We start from the raw sequence: 15,552 nt of genomic DNA, 5'->3' as shown, positions 1-15,552 counted from the left end.
CAGAAACAACCGCCGAGAACTCCGGGGAGCTGGGATCCAGAAGGGCTGTGCTGGGTCTGGAGAGGGAAACAGGGAGAGGACAGAGAAATGGGTGTCAAGCCCAAGCAGGAATCGCAAAGCGCGGGTCGGTCCCCACAATGACGACTGGGGGAAGCAGGGGCAAGACGCTGCAAAAGCGGTGGCTCCTCGAAGGCAAGAGACGTAATGAAACGCAGAAAAACGGGCCATTTTTGGCTAAGAATTCGTTTGACTGTACATTTCTATTTTTGCTTTTGCATGTAATTTGACCTGGGCCACCGCTCCCGCCTCAGATGCAACCAAGATCACTAAAAATGCTTTTATTTCAAAAAAACCCCCAAACAACAATCCACCAAACCCAAAGACTACGGCAATGCTGGAAGGCGTTTGATGCTGGCTCCGTATCTCGCTGGCCAACCCCGCGTGCGTCAGCCCTTGGCTCGGCAGCTATAGCAACACCGGCAGAGGCAGGAGCAAAAGGAACCTGGAGCTCACAACCTGCCCGACTGGTTTGGGAGGCAAAAAAACTCCGGGCGGGTTCGGATAAATCCCGTTGCCAGCTCGGCACGCTCAATCAAACCCGGGGCAGCGGGGAGTTAATCCCCTTTTTTAATCAATCCATTCCCCGACTGGCGCGCGTGCCAGGAGCGGTGGGAACCACGCGAGCTTTGATCTCTCTTTGTGCTGCTCTTTTCCCCCCTTGCCCCGCGCAGATTCGGGAATAATTATTTTTTTTACAAAATTTCCTTTTCCGGTTAGCACCTCGTTTCTTCTTATTATTTTGCATCTATTGTAAATCAGAGTTTCATTAAAGCGCCGTAAATTACTGCTATCCAGCTAACCAGCATCATTATCATTTCACAATTCACTTGAAAACGCACGTGGTCAAAACGAGGCGTGCAACGGCGGAGCTCTGCCGTGCGTTAGGCACGCTGGAAATACCTGGCATAACTCTTTTACTGCGCTATCTCACGCGAGACCAACGACGGCAACCTAATTATATACAATTACGCTCCACGTATAAAGTCATATCAGGTATTAATCACACTACGTGTGCATTTGAAATTCATATTCCGAAGAGGAAAAAAAATAAATAAATCTATAAATAGCCATGGATAGGTGATTAACTTAGGCACAGGCTGTGAAGTTTTGTAAAAATCTATATACATTTTCCAAGAGCACCTGTAAATCAGAAAGCGAGCGAGACGGAGGAGCTCACGCCGCGATTCTCAGACCAAACTCTGGCAGCGGATCTTATGGTGATCCTGGCCACGGCCATTATTTAAGCCTCGCGGGTGGATACGGTTTTTGGCCAGGCTATCGCTGCAATTAGGCCGAGCTGGAAGATCCGCAGCGATAGCAGCCTCACGGGCTTTAATGATCCCTCCTCTGACCACGCACGTTGAAAGCAAGAGTCACAAAGGGATCTAACAAGTTTAACAACTAAATCAGCTTTTTCCAGGATGGAAACAGAACTTCTGTTACTCTTTCACCGATTCAAGAAACTTTTCCCATTATTTCTCCTCTTGTTTCTTTCCTTTTTTTCTGTATTCACTGTAAGCAAATTTACCCGAAAAAAAATAAAACAGAAGGCACCTGGCACAGACTAGTAAAGCCCCTCTTACTTCAGCAGCGTTTCACCAGCTTAAACAAACTGCTGAGCTGTCCCGACAAAGATATTTTGGTTTTACCCTACAACTCCGGGAGTTTCCTTCCTACCGCGCTCCTTGTGCACGTACCAGGTACAACACGCTCGGCAAACCAAACCGAGGCAACGCGGGATCGGTGGAGACATGAAACTGGCTTTCCACAAAATTAAATTCAAATTCACATAAAAATTAATCCACACCTTCCCGATGCCCGCGGGGCGTTGGCAGCGATGCCGCAACGCTCGTTTGCAAATCCTACGCGAATCGAGGGTTTATAAAACCTGACGATGTGCTTTTCTTGCAGAAAAACCACATCGCTCCCGTCAGCCGCGCTGCGTTAAGGCTTTCTCTTCGAGCCCTTTCATTCAGGGTGCGGGGAAAAAAGCAGCAAACTGTCTCGAAGCAGAGCTCGCCTGCACCTCAACCTTCTCGGGGCGCGCGGCAAACGCAGGCGGCGTCGGCGGGACGCTCGTAGGCGAGCGTTAGCGAAAGCGCGGCTGACCTGGAGCTCTCGCTGCCCGTCCTCTTCAGGCTGTTGGGGTTCCGGATGAGTTTGTCCAGCATGTTGACGATCTGCCCAAATTTGGGCCTGTCGCTGCGTTCCTTCTGCCAGCAGTCCAGCATGAGCTGATGGAGAGCAATGGGGCAGTCCATGGGGGGCGGCAGCCGATAGCCCTCTTCGATGGCTTTAATAACCTGTAAACGGCACAAGAAATGGAAACGAAGGCACAATTAAGTGAAACGACGTGGAAAATTGCACTGGGGCTCAGGCAGCTGGGGGTCTCAGCGCTGTCGTTTCTCCTCAGCAATTCAGAACTAGAAGGGTGCGGCATCCAAAGCACACGTCACATGTGGCAGAGTGACGGATCACACGAGAGGGGTACAGGGATGACAAAGCAGCCCAAGTAAGAATTCAGCATCCATCCGGGTTGGGCAGAGGGTTGGAGAAGCAATAGCTCTACAGCTAATCTCTAATACCTGTCCATTCGGGGCGCGAGATGAAATTTTCCCCATTGTTTTTAGGGATCATCCCTTCCTCCCTCTCCTCTCGAGCCAGCTCACCTCTGCGGGCGACACGGGCCGCGCAGAGAACCTGCCCTCTCTCTCACCACCGGCTGCTCTGAATCGAGAAATGCAGGGACATTTTGCCCCTTTTGGGCAGCCTTATCAAGAACATCACGAAGTCCACGGCAGCAGTTTAATTAAGTAGGCACTTCTAACAGAGAGCAGAAAAGCCCATGAGCTGAAGTCATTTCCAACTCTCCAAAAAGGGCTCCAGAGCTCACGACTCTGGTGGCTTTTTACCTCTCTCAGGAGAAGGGGACGTGACTACGACTCGATGCTGGCATGCCAGGGACATGACCCAGAAGCCTTCAAGATTTTAATTAATCGATATGACTTTGCTGGCAGGATTCACCATGAGACCAGGAGCTCACGGAGACTGAACTGCACTAAACGCCCTCGTTCTGGTCTTGTCCAATTAGTGGCGGAAAAACCACTGGGAGGAGAGGAGGACACGCTTGTGCTATTAGCAGCTACTCAGTGACCACAAACAAAGTGGCTCTCGCTCCTCTAGAAAGCCTGAAGATCTTTTTGATCTCTCTCGATTCAACCGGACACCTCGAGCAATTTGAAATCCCCTTCTGCTTTGCCTCTGTGTCGGTGCTAAAAAGAGGATACAAAGGCAGCACCCTGGCTTTTCCTGCCCCGTTCCAGCTGTTTCTTCACCATGGACCAGCCCCGCGAGCTCTGCCGCGCCGTGCAGGCGGGCCTGATGGAACCGAGGCGCATCTGGTGTTTTATTTTCTTGCTCGAGTCTTGACAGCTTCCTGTTAGCAAAGGGAGGCGAGGTTGGGTGCCAGAAGAGACGCGGCGCATCAGAAGGAAACGAAAATTATATCCCCCGTTTGGATTAAGTGCCATCCGCATCCAGACACCCTTCGCAAACGTTCAGCTCCCCGTAAGAAGGCAGATGACTTACAAAATGACTTAACCACTCCCATGGCCATATACCCAGATTAGCATTTTCTTCTTCCTTTATACGCTTGCAAATCGCCTGGGAAAAGAATTATGGATAATCTATGCCTCATTTTCACTGGGGTTTTTTTTTTCCCTTTCCATTTAATAAAAGTTCTATTAGCAAAAGCTCTTATTAGCGCTACTATTAAATACTCTTCTGGAGCAGAAGCCATTGTGCATTCTCCCTCTTGGAATAGGCTGAAGTAGTCCAGATGGTACGGTTAAACAGGACATGCATAATTTAAGAATGGTCATTTAGGAAAGCTGCTTTTTAATGTCCTCAGGGGGCAGCTATGCAATTGTCACAAGGATGCTCTGACGGATAATCAGAATTGGATTTCATACATGTTGTTTTAGATATCCGACAAGAAAGAAAATCATCTGAATTACAAGAATACTGGGGCCTCAAGAATTAACTACTAATAGGAAGTCCCACTAAACCCAAGTGTTTTTTTCTTAGAGACTTTTTGATAAAGTTGAGATTTAATCCCAACATTCAAATCTTCCCTCTCTTGGCAGTATTACAATCTGACAGTTTAAATGTATTCATTTCCTTTTCCTCCATTCTTCTTTCTTACTTCAATTGCTTATACTATTTTCCCTGAAATTAAAAGGAGAAAGAAAAGAAAGGGAAAAAAGACATCTCCACAAGTCATAGATCCCAATTTGAGAATTCTCTATTCCCGGACCATAGACAAGGCTTAAAGTATTCAAGGAACTCTTAGGTCCAGAGAGTCTCCTTGAGAAAACAGGAATCTCTCACCTGTGATTATCCTTCTAAAAAAACACCTTAGAACCCCCCGGCGCCTGACACAGAGCCAGAGCAGCAGATTTCTAGGGGTGAAGAGGCAGGAGCAGAAAAGGAGAGGAAGGAGACTCACATCTTGATTGGACATATCCCAGTAAGGCCTTTCTCCGTAGGACATGACTTCCCACATGACGATGCCGTAGCTCCACACATCAGAAGCTGACGTGAATTTTCGGTAGGCGATGGCCTCCGGTGCAGTCCACCTGATGGGGATCTTGCCACCCTGTCACCATGAAAAAAAACAAACCACAACCATTCAGTCCAGCGAGTCCCTGACCCGGCAACACGCGCGGCCGACACCGTTTGTTATGAACACAAAGTGATTTTTCTGCAGGCAAGGCCAGAGTCCTTCTTGAACAGGCATCCACTTTCTCGTTTTCTTGCCATAAAGCTGTCGGAGCCAACCGGGAGGCAGCGCTGCCCATCTGTTTTCTTTAGTCACAAGGAGGCGAACCAGTAAATTGTTAAAACGGATTCTGATGAGCCCTCTCAGAGATCTCTGCTTAGGGCTGTGCTGAAGCCTGAGAACGAGCCAGGGGTTTTACAAAGTATATATTAGAGATTTAGTTGACAAAACAAATGAGTACACGCTGTTAATTGCTATTTCCTTGCTTGCCTGTCTGACCTGTTTGGCTTGTTTCAGAAAAATGGGATTATAAACGTTTTGCTTTTCAAAAAGGTAAAATAAAGTGAGGATCAACTGGGAAGATTTATGAATACCGTGGTGTTTCCCATGGGCAATATCCCAACGCCTGGCAGAGACGTCGAGCGAGCCTCTGGGCTCTGCCGGTGCCAGCAGGACGAGATGCGCACCAGACCATGGCCCAAAGCTGCTTTGGTACCTGCTTGAAAGAGCTGCCCCTTGCGACAACACTGCTTTGAAACAAATAAACCCACCCGGGCATCGGGTTTGGGCCACCGAGGTCCTGTTGAAAAGGAACTCTCTCCATCCCGCTTATCTGATTTCGCCTCGGCCGAGTGATCCCAGGCCAGAGATTTCTCCTTTTGTTTATGCTAATATGCAAGGTGGTTTTAATTGAGCTTTTGGTTTCCTGCAGTCCCATCTGGAGAATGACTTAAGCCGAACAAAGGGTTTAGGTGTTTTTTTTTCATTTGCTTTTATGCTTTTTTGATTTAAGTTTATTTGGGTAGGCTTTTTTTCCCTCAGCAATCTTCCAGATAGCTTTTATCCACAACTTTGATTTCCCTTTTTTGATTTCTCTTTTCAGACTTCGGCTTCTTCCACTTGTCACCCTCACGGGTGAGAAACACCAAGGCTGGTCAGCATTTAACACCACGTGAGCCCACCCTTCCCTGTAAGGAACTGTGAATCCATTAAAGGATGATTGTTGGGATTCAAGTGCAAAATCGGAGCGCTGCAAACAAACTCTGCGCTAGGGAGAACAGATGGAGAATGGCAGATATTTAAAAGCGAAGAAAATAAGCAGTTAAAAAAGGAGACTTTAGAACCTCTGTTTTTTTTTGCTTTTCATGTATGTTAATTACAAAGGCTGGTAATGGTCAGGATGTTGCTTTGTGGCCAGGAGTACTTGCATTAGGATTATTCCACATATTAAAATGGCTTTAGCAAAATTAGTTAACGGTGGGATGCTGAAATACAGACAAAATGGGAAAGAAAGAAACAACGGGAATGCAGGCCTCACACTTTTCCCAGGCCAAGTTATTTAGGTCAAGTTTATGGCTAGCTCGGTGACAGGCAAAAGTGGACTTGGCTTTTTATTTATTTTTTTTGGTGGCGTATCTACGCGTGCTGTACCAAACCTCAGCGGGATTAGCCTCTTGGAAATCGTTCTGCGTGTCGGGTCAGGAATAGAAGCCCAAGCTCTAATTGCTGGCATCGGACTCCTGTCACACACTCCAGCCCACTGAAGGAACCAGAGGATCACATCCCCGGAGAAGAAATACTGATGCGGCAATAGCACTACATCCGTTTTTATTAGCTCTGGAGTCTGGGCTAATATTTATTTGTAGGTCGTGATACAGGTTTTCACTTGTGACTGCGATTATTTTAAAACAAACCAGCGTCACCTCCCACTCAGTCAGCCCAAACCCATACGCAGGCACGAAAGAAAACCCGCTGGACGTTTTCTTTCCCTCCTTACCCGCGTGGTGTAAGCCGCTTCAGGGTCATCTTCCAGCACCCGGGACATGCCAAAATCCGACACTTTGCAAACCAAGTTGCTGTTGACGAGGATGTTTCGAGCGGCTAGATCCCGATGCACGTAGCTCATGTCGGAGAGATACTTCATTCCCGAGCCAATGCCGCGAAGCATCCCCACCAACTGGATGACCGTAAATCTGCCGTCGTTCTTCTGCGCGCGGGGAAAGGCAGAAAAATCAGAGAGCGTCAAGCTAAAAGCGACGTTACCGCAATTGGCAAAGAGCTCCGGATTCCCATCTTCCCGCAAATAAAACGCGATGTTGTTTCCTCCCTCTCCTGACTGGGGTCTATAATTCACCAGAAAAGTACAAACCCAGAGGTTCTGCCGCGGCTTCCAGTGATGTGGGAGCCAGTTTGCCATGCATCTGGTTTTAATGAGCCTGCAGCATGGCGACGCTTTCCAACACGGAGCAAATCAGAACTGTTCCCACTGAACACGGATTATTTAAGACCCTGCTAGTTTAAACATTACATTTATTCTACGCACTTCACATTTACTCTGGTTTTTGAGAGGAGCAACACCAGATAACAGAATTTTCCAAGTGCCAACATGATTTCTTTAAAACGCCAAATTTTCAGGATCGTTCTGCTAAAAAAGAACCAGAAGGTAAAGCAGAAACTGTCTCCCAGCATAAAGAAGAAATCACCTACCCTGAGGAAGGCATCCAAGGAGCCATTCTCCATGTACTCCGTTATGATCATTACCGGTTTACCTAGAGTTCGCGGAAAGAAAAAACACAATTCCTTGATGAATGCCGATGTTAATGGGATAAAAATGGGTTGCACATGATTTTACTGCCAAGACACCTGGCTTACACAATCTAATTTAATTTGAAAAGCACCGAGCTTATGCCTCAGCTGTGGGGAGCAGGAGAAGAAATACTGTAGGACAGGAACATTTCAAGGGCCCCATCTGGAAGGTTAACCCTTTGGGTGACTCGCTGACAAGGTCTTTAACTAGAGTGACTCCTGTTCCCTGAGGAATATCCGGATTGATAACCCAGAGCAAAGAAACAAAGATCTGTTCAAACTTGACAAAAATCTTTAGCGTAAGTAAATTGCTTGCAGACTAGGAAGCCTTTCCTCTTTCAGAATGGAATTTGTGAACGCTTTGGTCTCTCTGCCTCTTTCAAAAGATCGACGCTTTAGGCGAGTTAGGAGCTGTCAGCAGCTACAAGGTGTTCCAAGGCAACCGGGCTCAAGAATGCAAAATGCAAGCTGCTCCTCTTGACTTTGTCCCGAGTTTGTATCCCGTGTCTCTCGTTATTTAGAAATGAGCCAAAGCCATTTGCCCCATGAAGTCAACCACAGGATAAATGGCTCAATGAACTGTGTCACACGTGGGGCATCGTGCTGTAGCAGCAGCCAAGCTGAGCACCGAAAAGAGAAAAGCAACGTAATGTTACCAACATGGGGATGTTTTCAAGGCACTCTTCTGCCTAAAACCGCAGCAAATACATAAATAGTGCTCTTTACAAGCTTAACCAAGTCATACGGCGCTGAAACCGAGAACGTTTGGGCGCATACATGCGACATCAATTATTTCACGGTGCTGAGTCGTGCTGGATCTTCAGTATCTAGATATTTGCAGAAAGAGGGCCAACGTCATCTCTCTTCTGAAAGTGAGCGACGGGAGATGTCGAGAGGTGATTTATCAAAGGCTGAAGGGCAAAAGCCTGGTGCCAGGACGAGCACTGCTAGGCTCACCTGAGTACCTGACGATCAGCACCAGGCTGGCATGGCCAACCTTTCCTCCCAGTTGGGCTTAGGCTACAGCAGCCACAGAGGTTCTTCTTAAGTAAAACACAAGTGTCCCAGAGAAATAACTGCTTTTCTGCTTCCTGGAGCAGTTTGAATAAGGGAACATTATCGGGAAAGAATGGTTCAATGGACACAACACCTACACTGTAGATAGCTCAAAGCAATTTTAGTATCAGAGATACCAGAACTACTCAACCTTTCCTTGCCTCTGTCACAAGCACGTATCTCCTCCCGAACAACCAGCTATGAAAATTACCCCACCAAGAAACACTGAGGCAATGAAGAGAAAAAACAGGGTAGGAAGAGAAAAAATTTCAAAATTTGCGTATATGACTGTTTCATTTATCCTTTGCAACCGTGGCCGGAACCCTTCCACTGAATAAATACAGCTAAATGAGTTTTAATTAACCTTCCTCAATCAAAAGATACTATGTCAACGTAGAAAGGATGAAAGGGAGACTCTTTCAGTGCATTAACATGTAATTCCATTACTCAGGCACTGCTTTAGCTGGGGAGGGGGACAGAGAGAGGAGAAGTTCCCATCAGCGAGTCAATTATTAAAGTACTTGACCAGCCGCCAATAGTGTATTCATGGCTTCTTTTGCTGCCTCTCTCAGCCCCCATCTACACCACTATTCATCTCGCATTTTAATTTTCAGTTTATTAAATGCATCCATTTATCACAGCACTCAGGAAACCTAGGGAGAAATGGAGATAAATGGCTTCTTAAGTAGCCCTGTTTACCAAAAAACACCCCGGCTCGGAGGTGGCCAAGCTGCTCGCTGCAGAAACGAAATGCTTCCGGGTCAGGTTGAAAATTTCAAATCATTTTATAATTCGGTGACAACTGCATTATGCAAATGCCTACGGTCAAGTGCTAGAGCTCTAATAGCTCCGGGGTTTCCAGCCTCGGTGGGATTTGAACACAAGAGTTCCCCTGTCGCCTTTCTTTCAGGGAGGTGCTAGAAAAGTCGCTGCCTGTAGCAAACCCTGTGGCCTGACCGTGAGTTTTGTGACGATAACGGGAAAAAGAGAGAATCAGACCTTCGCAATCCCAACAGAGTGTTCTCTTTTCATTTCAGTCAACGAGGCCAAACCCCTATTTTCCCTAGTGGAATTTGCCTTGGAAAAGCAAACAGCGACACACCACGTGAGCCAATTTCACCAACGGCGAGAGACCGATTGGGAGAGGGAGCACAAAGGAGTAAGGGTAAGATTTCCAGAAACACGAGTGGCAGAGCAAGCAGAGTCACAGAACCTCCTTGGTTGGAAGAGACCTTTCAGATCGTTGAGTCCAACCATAAAGTACCCACCTCCCACCAGTGTTCAAGAGGGACAGGGTTCTTCTGTGGTATCCATGGCTTTGACAGCCCCCTCTGGGTGATACTTATTTCTTCTAGTAACATTTTACTTTTCACCTTTGCATCCCTATCTAATTTTAGCTCCTTGCACTACTGGATCCCTGCGTCCACGTGCACCACCAGCTGTGGAAGGGGAGCTTCACAAATTCCACCCTTTCACAGCAAAGCAGCTCATGAGATCCCTGTCTGCTTTCTTCGCTACCCTACATCCAAAGGGTCTCTTTAGGTCTGTCTCGCAGGTGTATTTTCAGTTTCAGCCTACAAGCGGCACGCAGCGAGCGCTCGTTCTCCTTCTAAGGCAGGGTTCATGGCACAGCGACCGCTAACAGAATTAAAACAAAACCCAAACCAAACAAACAGAAAGAGCGGCCAGGTAAATTGTGCCGAGTGAAATTATCACACCTGTAAATCAGAGAAAACAAATAAGCAAGTTTCACACTAAACCAGCCTACTTCATTTCAAAGGCTTGCTCCTTACATCTGTGCTTTGTACCTTAAACATACGACTGTAGTTTTGTTTTGGTATTTTTTCCCCCAGCCATTTAAAATTCTTTGCTCACCATCTGCTTTTTGCCTATCCCGTAACAATCAGCTCAGTCTAGCAAAGATGTGAAAGATGCCTGCTTGGCACAGCAAGAAGGAGGGGGGAAAAAAAAAGCCAACCCCTGCAGTATTAATTCCCACTACAAAATCTTGTACAAGCTGCCTACAGATAGAGTATCAGTTGATACCATAAACCCATTTATAGCTGACAACAAGATTAATGACTTGTCCTGCACTGATTTCCTTCCATTAGCTATCAGTGAATCTGTTCCATCTGTCATTTCGCAGGAGAGTAAGAAGAGAAGGAAAAAAAAAAAGAAAAAAACCCCAGCACACACCACCACAGACCTAATTTCTCAGTGACTTCCAAATTGGCCTTGTCATGAAAATGACCTACTTACATTTAGTAACTACACCTTCCAAGTGAATGATATTGGGGTGGTCAAACTGTCCCATGATGCTGGCCTCGCTCAGGAAGTCTCTCCTTTGTTTATCAGTATAACCAGCTTTTAGAGTCTTGATAGCAACGCAGATCTCTCTTTTTCCTGGCACTTTGAGACGTCCGCTGCACACTTCACCAAATTCCCCTTGAGGAGAAAGTACAAGAACCACCAGTCATGAACACGAAGCGTCGTTACGTCAGCTCCTTTGGGGGAACTGTCACACAAAACCCACAGGATCTCTTGTTTCCTAAAAACAAATTTCAAACTGCATTTAAGGGAAAAGAAAAAAGCGAAAGTTCTGGCACTTACCCACACCAATAACTTTTTCAATCTTTATGCAGGAGGCATCAATCTCTTTGGCAAATTCCCTCACAGCTTGGTTTGGATCTTCATATGTAAAAGGATCCACATATGTTCTAACACCTGCAAGGCAGAAATGTTTTATTTGAAGTCACTGATCTACATGCTGCTGAACACAGAACATATGAGACTGAGGCTTTAATGATATACAACAGCAAAGAGAGTGTACAATAAAAATGCACTGTAAGCCAGGAATGACTGATGAAGGAAGGACTTAATGTATTTTTTCCCCTCGCTGCATTGTTTTCAAATGTGAACATGTAATATTCCCCAATATTGACGTAAAGAATCAGGCTTTTGCCAATAATTGAGCTTCCCAAATGACTACCAATAGCCTGTCTGTGCACCTGTGAGAATGAAACTCATCATCATTTCCCTTTTGGGAGCCAAGAAACCCTGAGCTGAGGTTCTAGGTTTGCTACCTGGATGACTGAGATGTAACAGGATTCAGTCCTGGAGAAAGGGCGTCAAAGTTCACATTCCCTCTCCTGCAGGATTGCCTCCGGCCCATCCAGAAACTCTTTGAGTGTTGCGGGGAAAAATCGCGCCTAGACGCCACTGACCCAGAACAGATGTCTTCCAGTGGAAAGGAACAATGGAAAAATTTGCCGAGCCTCTCCTGTCTGCCCCCTCCAAACTTCTTACTCAGCTACTTCTATTTTCCCTGTTAGCAAAGCACATAGTTTTGAGGAGGGATGTTTGCACGAGAGGAAAACGGGAACAGATTAATCTCAAGAGGAACATCGTATCACCGATTTCCCCAGCATCGCAACACAGGACATTCTACAAAGCAACTCAATAAAACCCAAGCGCTGCTGCCTTTTACCTTGGTTCAAATGTTTCTCCTCATCTGCCTCTTGCTTAGCCTTGCTGTACTTACTGCGCCTGCCAGAACAAAAGGGAAACAAAAAAAAAGGGCAGGTCAAAATAAGCATCTTTCTTTGAGACGAGTTTGATCTTCTTGACCTGCCGAGACTTGAGCTGGTTGCACCCGCCATGACCTGTGCTCGGCGGCTCCGCTACGACGTCTCTTCTATTAACACAGAAAGCAGGATGGCAGCAAAAGAAAAAAAAACAACCAACCCCAACCGTCAAAAATGCAGGTCCCAAGGATTTCATTTATTCTTTGAACCACCGTATAGCTGAAGGTGGCAAAGAACTCCTAACGGCGGAGCTCCTCCAGCAGCTCTCTGAGGCGGAGACACCAACTTGGCGTAGTATCGTCTGGTGATTCTACAGCTCCCTATTTCTACACCTACACACATGATACCGTATCCACTTAACGGATTTAATTAGTTCAGCTTTAAACTTCAAGGGATAAGTGGCATTAAGAAAAGTGAATACAAGAGGTTAGTCTCTTAGGGAAGGTACTGAGGAGCCAGCCCAGCCAAACGTGGGCTGGGGTGTGCAGTTCCCCAGCATCTACCGGTACGGAGACGGAGAGATTTGAGAGGACCAGCCCTGCCAGGGACACGGGGGTGAACCTGGGTTAAAACTCTGAAAACAGTGAATGGGTAGAAGAGGAAAATGGGAATAGGAGACAGAAAGACTATTTTATAGGGTGTTAAACGCACTACGCCAATAATAAAAAAATATAAATTAAGCATGAAACAGAAGGAGGGGAATAAAAATAATCCTGTTTGACATGTGGAGACTACGTGGTCTTTGAAGCCAACCTCACAGCTCCCGACAAGGTCCACGCTGTGTGTTTAGACACAAAAAGCAGGTCCTCAGCCAACCTGAAATGGTTGGGAGCTTCTTTGCTCGATGAGAGTCAATTAAACGCAAATGGCTGCGAATCACAAGAAGAGCATTCTTAAAAACCACACTGGATCCCAACATCAATTTAAACCGTTTTTTCGCCCGAGGACTCACAGCACTGGTGGAACAGAGCTGAGTTAAATAAAAAGAATATGTTCTGCTCCCAGTTACTGAACTGAGGGAGAAGGAAGAGACGGCACAAATCTCACCTGGTGCCCTAGAGGACCAAGTCAGCTGAGGTGGTTTCAGGTATTATACAGCTTCTCTTAGAGGAAAGGGAAAAAGGAAAAAGAGGAGGAAGAAAAGGGGGGAAAAAAAAGAGATCCTGTATTTTAAGCAGGACCCCGTCCAATTCATTTTATTAATGTTCAGGCACAGATGGGAAGAAATGAAACACAAAGAAGTGTTGCATGAAATCATTTTAAGTATGGAAAAAATGCTCTTTATCTTATTTTTAAAAGTACAAGCACCCTAACAACAGATTAAAAAAAATTTAAAATATAACCTTCCCCCGCTCAACCTCGAAGACATGCAAAAAAAGCACAGGGGAACAAAGGGATTACTGTTCAGGCTATAGAACTGTAGCTTATTAAGCTTAAATAATACCTCCCAACCTAACTGCCTACTTCCACTTCTCCCTGTGTCACCTGCTGACCTCTCCTGCCACACATTGTCCCCAGGAGCAGCCAGGGGATGCGGGAGGGGCAGCTCACCTGAGGGAGCTTTTGTCGCCGATGTGAAGCCCGTAATTACGGGGATTTTGGCAGCAGCGATTAAGGGAAGGAACACAGAAGCTTTGAGAAAGTTTGCAACACCAAAGCGGGAACTTTCAGATGACCAGAAGGTTCCACAGGGCCATCTTACGCCACTCAAGCCCTTTTAGAAATCGGCTCTTTCTGTTTTATCCTTTCCCAAATCCCTTCCAACTCTATCTGAGACAGCTCTGCTCTACGGCTAGGCTCAGCCTAACCTTGGTAAGCTCAAACCAACCTTTAGGCTGGTTTTAGGCAGCCGCGGGACAGAACCAAACAGCTTGAGCTGCCTGAAGGCGAAGCCCTTTGACAAATTCAGTCATAAAGATGAATTCGGGGATTTGAGCAGTGACGTGCAAAAAAACCCATAATGGTAAATTAGCAGTAATAACCCAGGGTTCAGAAGTGGGCACCTCCAGCACGTGTCCAGTTCCCAGGTCTGGCTCACGGACGCAGAGGGGCTGTGTCTGCAGGCCAAAGCACGGGCATGACTGTACAAACACAGCTTAGGGGTCACGGCCAGATTACATCCCTCCTCACGGAGACCGTAAGGACAGAGAGCTTCTTCTCATCTGGAGTCATTTTGGGACGAAGTATAATTATTTTGCTATTAACTTCTGCTGGTGCGGGAACATTGGGAAACATCCCCAAAGGCCACACCTCTAAATGACATCGCTAAAGCGGTTAAAATCGTTCGAGTGAGGACAAATATTAAAGTAGATTCTGTTTACTGAGAGCTACTTCCAGCTGCCAGGGAGCTGTGTATTGAGGAAGGTTATTAATTAAGAAGGCACCTCCCATCAGGATGCACAGAACGGTTTCGCTGTCCCACTCTTTCATTCATCGCGCTTCTCCGAGACGTACCACTACAGAACATCCTTGATCTCCGCTCCCACCAGCCTTTTGCCCCTACTTCCCACCTGCTCGCTGTTGTGTCTTTCTCCAGGTTGAACATCCGTGAGCAGAATGAGCTCAAGGGCCAGCCCCAGCAGGGAGAAGACCCAAGTTGGCAAGGCCGGGAGGTACCTGCCTCCCAGCAGCCTCTCCTCTGACAGTTTTATGGCCCACACTAAAGAGAATCAATACGAGGGGCAAGGGGTTGACATTTCATTTTCTAAAAAATGATCCATTGAGGGCCAATCACCGAGCGGTGTTTATCAGCCTTGGGAAAGAGGCGTTTTATTATTTTATTTTTATTATAGGGGGAGGAGGGGAAGGAATCATCTCAAAGCAGCTCGACAGGCTCAATTCTCCGAGGTGGCGACTCATAATTAGAAATCCAATGTATCCTGCTATCAATCCTGCCTTAAATAATAAAGGGATCAATAAAAGCGGAGAGGAGATTAAGTCATCAAGCTCAGCGATGCTATTTTCTGTCGCAATGGCTTTTAATAAACCTGTCTCTCCGCATTACATTTTCATATGTTCTGCTCCTCTTTCTTCCTGACAGCGTGGAGGCTTTGAGTTGAACACCCACAGAAAGCTTTAACAACGCACGTCTACTTTCCAGATACTACAGTTGCAGGGACTTAACTGCTCTTTAAGATGACTGCAAGTAAGAGAGCAAATCGAGAGGAATTTGTGCTTATTTCTGGCCAATGCCACTAAAACCGATCAACGGGGACTGACAGAAGGCGTGTCCTTCAGATCCCAGACTTCAGATGCAGTGACGATACGTCCAGTTTTATCTCGGAATGACACCGAAGCAAAACCACGCTGACCTTTTTTAATGAGACTGCGCACGGAGACGAAGACAGAAGCACTCACACCACGCTTCTGCTACGTTCTCCTCCCATTCACGGGCTTGCTCCTGCATCTGGGAGAAGGCACAAGTACCTGGCAGAAGATTACGGTCCTGCTCTGATGAAATACCCATCGATCCAGCCCGCTCTGTGT

At 46.6% G+C, this 15,552-nt stretch overlaps 1 protein-coding gene across 1 annotated transcript in view; it reads right to left on the bottom strand.

Annotated features, from left to right (window-relative positions):
* The window catches only part of LOC104276246 (ephrin type-A receptor 4-like), a gene marked incomplete at its 5' end in the record, with an annotated part of 26,774 nt that overhangs the window by 488 nt on the left and 10,734 nt on the right, over positions 1 to 15,552 (bottom strand). The window contains 8 exon segments of the mRNA XM_009872485.1: positions 2 to 56; positions 2,170 to 2,363; positions 4,568 to 4,717; positions 6,618 to 6,827; positions 7,328 to 7,389; positions 10,742 to 10,927; positions 11,093 to 11,206; positions 11,970 to 12,028. Of these exon segments, the coding sequence (XP_009870787.1) occupies positions 2 to 56; positions 2,170 to 2,363; positions 4,568 to 4,717; positions 6,618 to 6,827; positions 7,328 to 7,389; positions 10,742 to 10,927; positions 11,093 to 11,206; positions 11,970 to 12,028 (1,030 nt within the window).

Source organism: Apaloderma vittatum, unplaced genomic scaffold, assembly GCF_000703405.1.
Source record: "Apaloderma vittatum isolate BGI_N311 unplaced genomic scaffold, ASM70340v1 scaffold6697, whole genome shotgun sequence".
NCBI classification, from domain to species: Eukaryota; Metazoa; Chordata; class Aves; order Trogoniformes; family Trogonidae; genus Apaloderma; species Apaloderma vittatum.
The sequence above is the reverse complement of the archived record's forward strand: the minus strand, read 5'-3'. Positions and strand labels throughout refer to the sequence as shown.